The sequence below is a fragment of the Phaseolus vulgaris genome, unplaced genomic scaffold (genome assembly GCF_000499845.2).
Source record: "Phaseolus vulgaris cultivar G19833 unplaced genomic scaffold, P. vulgaris v2.0 scaffold_152, whole genome shotgun sequence".
Taxonomy (NCBI): domain Eukaryota; kingdom Viridiplantae; phylum Streptophyta; class Magnoliopsida; order Fabales; family Fabaceae; genus Phaseolus; species Phaseolus vulgaris.
In genome coordinates, this window is record NW_027174158.1 from 1 (window position 1) to 7,474 (window position 7,474).

Genomic DNA, 7,474 nt, shown 5'->3' on the forward strand with positions numbered 1-7,474 from the left:
CCCGTGGCAGGAGATGGGAGGATGACCCTGGCACCACTGGTTAACACTAAGGAAACGTCGTATCGACATAATGCCCAAGGGTACGATACGCCGTCGAGAATGGGCCAGAGGCTCAGAAAATGTCAGGACCAAGTCAAGTAGGGGAACGTCCCATCAGCCATACGAGAAACGCCACGTGGATGGCATGGGCGAGACCTGGAGCTTTTCACTAACCCTGGGCGTCGACCTGAGACAAAGTCAAAGTCAGTGCCAAGGTAAAGTCAACAGCTTAACCGCGCCGGGCGTCGCCAGCATGAGATGTTGCGGGCGTCGCCAATACAAGTATCAGCGGTGTCACCTCCCCGATACCCACAGGTAGGAAAGATTGTGGAGGGAGCTGGATCGAAGAAGTCAAAACTAGTCACTAGCGGCGTCGCCTCCCCGATACCCACAGGTAGGAAAGACTGTGGAGGGAGACGAGATCGCCAAATGCTGAGGGAACCGCTGGCAGGGTTGTTCCCCGACACCCATGGGAAGGAAAGGCCATGGAGGGAACGACCCCCCCGGAAGGCTTTGAGCTTTCCCAGTGCTGGGCGTTTCTAGACACCTTGAGGACGATACGACGCTGCTGTAGCAGGCCTCTCCTTAGGCGTGGGCGCCGGGTACCAAAGATCAAGGGACAGGTTGCTTTGGTGTTTGAGACACCCCAAGGACGATATGGCTCCGTTAGGCAAGCCTCTCCATGGGTGTGGGCATCGACGCCTTGTCCCAAGTGTTTAAGGCCCAGAGGAGGTTTTCAACCTTTGCGTTGTGGCAATGGTAAAGCCACCGACGCCTCCACAAGGCAGAGGCCTCATAGATACGAAGGCGGAACGGTTTCCGAGAAGCGCGATAGGAGCAAGGCACTTGGTATATGGGGTCGCCCAACGCAGCGAAAGAAACGGGAACACTACTGGCAAAACGACCGAAGCACGCAAAGGCGGAAAATGAAGGTAAAATCATACAGACAGAATTCGATAACTCAAAGGTACAAAAATTGTTATCCATAGTTGTGATGAAAGGGCCGATAGTTCAAAGAAGTTACAAGTTCAGCAAAAGGGGACAAAAGCAAGTATAAAGGGTAAAGGAGAAAGGTGGCGGTTGAGGGCGGCAGTTCAGTCATCCAGCTCCAAGGGCACGACCTTCCCGTCGACGATGTGATGAGTGGAATCACAGTTGGAAACGTCGATTCCCGGGTTCTCACAGACGGCCTGGGCCAGAGCCTCTTTGAACCCCTCCTCGAAGGTACCCGCCATGTCGTTGACAAGGGTCTTCTTGTCCTTCTCTAACTCCTCGATGATGGCGTCCCCAGAAGCTACCTGTTTCTCCAAAGCCACCTTCTCCACACGGAGCCGGCTGACCTCGATCTGCAGTTTGTCGTGGTCAACCTGGAGAAGGCCCATAGCCTTGGCCTGAGTAGCCATCTCCCCCTTCATCCGCTCCAGTTTGTCAGCTTGCTCACAGCATCGGCCCTTCAAGTCCTTTTGAACTTCTTCGTAAGCTTCGACCATGCCCTGGAGGCCTGCTATTTGAACTTGAAGAGTGACTTCCCGAGTGTAGAAGTCAGCCTGAAGCTCCACCGCCTCTGCCAGTTGTTTTTCAGCCTCCTCCTTGGCCTCTTGCGCCAGCTTCAGAGTGGTTTGGTAGGCCTCGTTTTGGCATCCCAAAGTTTTCTTTTCCTCCTCCAAGGCAGATACCCTTGTTTCCAAGGCCTGGAGGGTTTGGGTCTGCAAAACAGCGTTTCTAGCTTGGGCACGCCATTCAAGGGCCACGGCCAAGAAGGCTGCCAAGTAGAAGGGCATTCCTTCTTTCCTATCGGAGCCTTCTGGCATTGATCCCCCGCTGAAGCCCCTCATCAGATGCATAATTGGAGGAGGGATGGCAATAAGATATGGGGCGGCAGCGACGGAGGCGGGAGCAACAGAGACCTCTGTCGGTGGTGGGGGTGGAGCGGATTCGGCCCCTTCGCCTGTTTCCTCTTGGACCATTGTGGGAGGAAGAGAAGTGGCCCTTGGAGGGTTATCCCTAAAGGAATTCCCCCCCCTGGGGCGATGCCACTGGTAGGGTGGGAATCCTCGCAGCCTTCCTCCTCCTGAAGGGTGCCACGCCATCAGAGTCCTCATCATCGGATATGATCTCCAAAACCCGTTTTCCTTTGTCAAGGGGGGTTGGAGCCGGTGATGAAGCCACAACCAATGGGACGGCAGCGATGGGCGAGGGAGAGCCGGATGTTTGAAGTGGTTGGGGGCTACGTGGAGGCGGTGAAGATGAGCCTAGGGGGGCTTCGGTAGTGGTTGGTGGTGGTAAAGGCAGGGTTAATGAGGAGTTTGGGCCAGCAGCAGGGGCGGAGGAGGCGCCAGCCTTGGCAGCACGAGCGGCCTTCATCGCTTTCGCCAAAAGCATCCTCTTGGAGGCATCCATCACCGATCCTACATTCAGATAAACCCAATAGCAGAGGTTAAAGCCAAAGCAGTTATACAAACCCACAAAACGCGTAGATGAATGAAACATAAGGCACTTAGCACAAAGGAAAACAGGTGGAAGAGGCCAGTAGAGCAAGCATGAAGCAGTAAAATACAGATAACAGAAGAAAGTAAGAGAGGAGTCTCCCTACCAAAGTAGGTGGTCAAGGAGTGGGCATTGTACTCGCTTGCGATGAGCTTCAGCGTGTTGAAGACAATCCCCAGGCCAGCCAAGGCCTTGCATACCTCCCTATCAGCAGGGGATAGCTCATCCAGGGCCTTGGCCTTGAGCAGTTTGGGGTGCTCTGTCCAATACAGAGGGAAGCCATCGAAGGCTGTAGGGTCATGCTTGGCGCAACATAGCTTGAAGAATTTTCCCTTCCAGCCCTTGTACGAGTTATGGAAAAGGGAAAGAAGGATCTTGCCGGCGATCCCTGAAAAGCTTACCCAGAAACTTTTCCCTTGCTTCTTCACCTCGAAGAAGTGTAAGAAGACATCCACGGAGGGGAGGATGCCTAGATACCAACAAAGAATTTGGAAGGCCCGAACAATGCCCAGCTGTTGGGGTGTAGCTGGGTCAGGGCTGTGTTGATCTCCGCCGCCAGTTTCCTACGACCTGTTTGATGTAAAACAGTATCAAGGGGAGACCTTGAAGGAATACATCAACCGTTTCGGGGCCCAAGTAGTAAGAGTTGGCACTACAGAGGATCCTATGATCGTGTATGCATTCAGAAAAGGCGTATGTCCCGGCCCTTTTTGCGAATCCATTATTCGCAATCGCCCTAGGACCTTCGCTGAAATACGGCGTCGGGCGGTGGAACATATCGCCTCCGAAGGAGAGGTGTGTGAAAAGCGCACCAGTGTCGTGCCCTCACGCCCGAGAACACAGACGTGGGCTCAACCCGTCAGGGTCAACGAGACCACGACAGGGAGAAAGAAGCCAGAGGGGAGACGCCCCTATGAGACCAAAAAACCCCAGCCCCGGGGTCCACCAGGAGGGGATCGCCCGGCCAGGGAAAGGGCAAGGCCGGCGAGGTACAACTTTGTGGTGGAGTTGAAGGATCTGATTGCCGTGCCCAATATAGCTGAAAGGTTGAGGCGACCGAAGAAGACTGACAAGGTGTTAGGGCTTCGTAAGGACTCTTGGTGTGAGTTCCACGAAGCTTTCGGTCATCACATTGATAACTGCCTGTCGCTGGGTTACCAGCTAGATGAGTTGGTGAGAAGCGGGTTTCTGAAGGATTATGTCGCATAGCCCGCCACGACCGCGACCCTGCCAGCGCCAGCGGAAGAGCAAGCGCACGAGATGCCTGTCCTCGGCGAAGTTCATACCATTGTTGGAGGCTTTTCCGACGGAGGACCCACCGCCTCCCAGCGAAAGAAATACGCGAGGGGGTCAACTCAATTGAAGAAAGAATCTCAGGTGATCCGTGGGAGTCGGACCTCGTGTTCACGAGGGCGGATCTGCAGGATGTTGTGCCGCACGACAACGACCCCGTGGTCATTTCAGTTGACACGGCGGGCAGAAAGGTGCACAGGGTTCTTGTCGACCAAGGAAGCTCTGTAGATGTCATGTTCTGGTCGACGTTCAACAAGTTGCGGTTGTCTCCCGACCTTTTGAGACCCTACACAGGGTGCTTATATGGGTTTGCAGATAACCAGGTGGAAGTCCGAGGCTACTTGGAGTTGAGGACAAGGTTCACAGATGGAGAGGCCTCGCGTACCGAAAGCATCCGGTACTTGGTCGTAAACGCCAATTCCGCCTACAACATCTTCTTGGGCAGACCGGCGTTGAATAGGCTGAACGCAGTAGCCTCCACGCGCCATATGAAGATGAAGTTGCCGGATCTCAGCGGCAAGGTGATTGTCATCAAGTCGGATCAGGAGGAAGCACGAAAATGTTATGAGAATAGCCTGAAAACGAAGAGAGGCATGTTCATGGTGTACGAGCGCCTGCCAAGTGCAAACACGACGATGATTGAGGCGACGCCCGCGGGGTCAACGCCTGGCGAGGCCACACCCGTGAGGGCGACGCTCGAAGCAGACGCGCGTATGGAGGAGGGGCATGATGACACACCTCCCGCAGAAGAGTCGACGCCTGGAAAGCACTACCGGGCGACGACTCTCAAGGAAGATAGCAGGGATCAGCCGGCGGCCAACGTGGTGGAGAGGCAGATTGGCGGCAAAACGTTCAAGCTGGGGCGTTTGTTGAGCCAAGAAGAGCAAGATGAGGTGGCGGAGGTCATTGCACGCCATTTAGACGCTTTCGCATGGTCCGCCTCAGATATGCCGGGCATCGACCCTGACTTTCTATGCCATCACCTTAGCATGGACGCCACGGTCCGCCCCGTGCGACAAAGAAGGAGAAAGTTTAATGAAGAGAGACGACTCGTGATAAGAGAAGAGACGCAGAAGCTGCTGAGTGCTGGTCACATCAGGGAGATTCAATACCCTGAGTGGCTGGCCAACGTCGTCCTGGTGAAGAAGGCGAATGGGAAGTGGAGGATGTGCGTGGACTTCACCGACTTGAATAAAGCGTGCCCGAAGGACTCGTACCCACTACCCAGCATCGACGCGCTTGTGGACAGTGCCTCCGGTTGCAAGATACTTAGCTTTTTGGATGCATTCTCGGGATACAACCAGATCAAAATGCACCCGAGAGACGAGAGTAAAACTGCGTTCATGACGGAGACTAGCAGTTACTGTTACAAGGTGATGCCTTTTGGGCTAAAAAACGCAGGCGCCACCTACCAAAGGGTGATGGACAAGGTCCTAGCGCCCATGTTAGGGAGGAATGTGTACGCCTACGTGGATGATATGGTAGTGGTGTCGAAGGAAAGGATGCGGCACGTGGCGGACCTAGAGGAGTTGTTTGTCACCATATCCAAGTACCGCCTCAAGCTAAACCCCGAGAAGTGTGTCTTCGGGGTGGAGGCCGGTAAGTTCCTAGGTTTCATGCTCACGGAGAGGGGAATAGAGGCGAACCCCGATAAATGCGCAGCAATCATCGCCATGCGGAGCCCGACATCAGTGAAGGAAGTGCAGCAGCTGATGGGGCGAATGGCAGCACTATCAAGGTTTGTCTCTGCCGGAGGAGAGAAGGGGCACCCATATTTCCAGTGCCTTAAAAGAAATAGTCGCTTTGCAAGGACTGACGAATGCGAAGCTGCTTTCATCAAGTTGAAAGAGTATTTGGCGACGCCACCGGTCCTTTGCAAACCAGTAGCAGGCGTGCCCCTCCGGCTATACTTCGCGGTAACAGAGCGAGCAATCAGTTCTGTGCTGGTCCAGGAGCAGGACCAAATTCAAAAGCCCATATATTTCGTCAGCAAGGCTTTACAAGGCCTGGAGACGAGATACCAGGCGCTAGAGAAGGTAGCGTTGGCCGTGGTATTTTCGGCCAGGAGGCTCCGCCATTACTTCCACAGCTTTACAGTGGTGGTGATGACAAACCTCTCTATACAAAAGGTATTGCAGAAACTTGGCGTAGCGGGAAGGATGGTTCGCTGGGCGGTGGAGTTGTCAGAGTTCGACATCCAGTATGAGCCCAGAGGATCCATCAAAGGGCAGGTGTCTGCAGATTTTGTGGCAGAACTCTCACCCGGAGGCGAACAAGAGGTGGAGGCGGGCTCGCAGTGGTTGCTCTCGGTCGACGGCTCTTCCAACCAGCAAGGAAGTGGTGCAGGGATAGTCTTGGAAGGACCCAATGGTGTGCTGATTGAGCAAGCTCTGCGCTTCGCATTTAAGGCAAGTAATAATCAGGCTGAATACGAAGCTCTGATTGCAGGAATACTCCTGGCTAAGGAGATGGGCGCGCAGAACCTCTTGGTGAAAGTGATTCCCAGTTGATTACGAGACAAGTGTCGGCTGAGTTCCAAGCAAAAGACCCACAGATGGCGACGTATTTAAGGTACGTCCAACTGCTGAAGGGAGCGTTTAGCGCTCTTGAGCTAATACATGTCCCATGAAAACAAAATGCCAGAGCTGACCTGCTGGCTAAGCTGGCCAACTCAGGCAAGGGGGGCAGGCAGAGGACAGTAATCCAAGAGACGCTCAAAGCTCCGAGAAAATTCGTGGAGGACAACAGGGTGAATGTCCTCCATATTAGTACAGCGAGAGGGAGGCCAAGGAGTCATCGTTCTTTGACTCAAGATACGGTGAAGACGCCCCATATTAGCACATACACGGACACGCTCGAAGGAGGAAGCCACCCGCAGATATGTGCTTTAGCCAAAGGAGACACCTGGATGACGCCATACAAACGGTATTTGGCGGATGGGGTTCTCCCAGCGGAACCAGAAGAGGGCAAGAAGGTTAAGAGGAATGCCGCAAGATACACCCTGGTGGATGGAGTATTGTTCAGGCACGGGTTCACCCACCCTATCCTAACGTGCGTAAGCGGCGACGAGTGCACCAGAATAATGGCGGAGCTCGACGAAGGCATTTGTGGGAGTCACATAGGGGGAAGGTCCTTAGCCTTTAAGGTGGTATGCGCAGGTTTCTATTGGCCAACAGTAAAAGAGGATTGCGTGCCGCACGCCTAGCGTTGCAAGCATTGTCAGAAACAAGCTGATTGGCACAAGGCGCCGCCAGAAGAGCTGAGATCCATATACAGCCCGTGGCCTTTCCATACGTGGGGGATCGACATCCTAGGTTCATTCCCATTGGCGATAAGGCAGATGAAGTATTTGATTGTTGCCATTGAATACTTCACCAAGTGGATAGAGGCGGAGCCCGTGGCCCAGATTACTGCGCACAAGGTGCAACACTTTGTTTGGAAGAACATTGTGTGTCGCTTTGGTGTACCTAGGCGGCTAGTATCCGACAATGGAACCCAGTTTGCCAGCCAGCAGTTGAGAAACCTGTGTGCAGAGGTAGGCATCAAGCAAGTGTTCGCATCAGTCGAACACCCCCAGTCTAACGGGCAGGTAGAGTTAGCGAATAGAGTTTTGCTGAAAGGGCTAAAGAGAAGGCTAGAAAAGGCTAAAGGAGCG

The 7,474-nt window shown here is 54.0% G+C and overlaps 2 protein-coding genes across 2 annotated transcripts; one reads left to right on the plus strand and one right to left on the minus strand.

Annotated features, from left to right (window-relative positions):
- Positions 1-1,133: 1,133 nt before the first annotated feature.
- On the minus strand, positions 1,134-2,006 carry LOC137817569 (uncharacterized). Its single transcript, XM_068620852.1, has one exon. It carries the CDS (start codon positions 2,004-2,006, stop codon positions 1,134-1,136), a length of 873 nt encoding a protein of 290 aa, XP_068476953.1.
- Positions 2,007-4,532: 2,526 nt separating this feature from the next.
- On the plus strand, positions 4,533-6,329 carry LOC137817570 (uncharacterized). The gene is made up of 3 exons (XM_068620853.1): positions 4,533-5,148; positions 5,269-5,557; positions 5,909-6,329. Exons 1-3 carry the CDS (start codon positions 4,533-4,535, stop codon positions 6,327-6,329), a joined length of 1,326 nt encoding a protein of 441 aa, XP_068476954.1.
- The last annotated feature ends 1,145 nt before the right edge of the window (positions 6,330-7,474 follow it).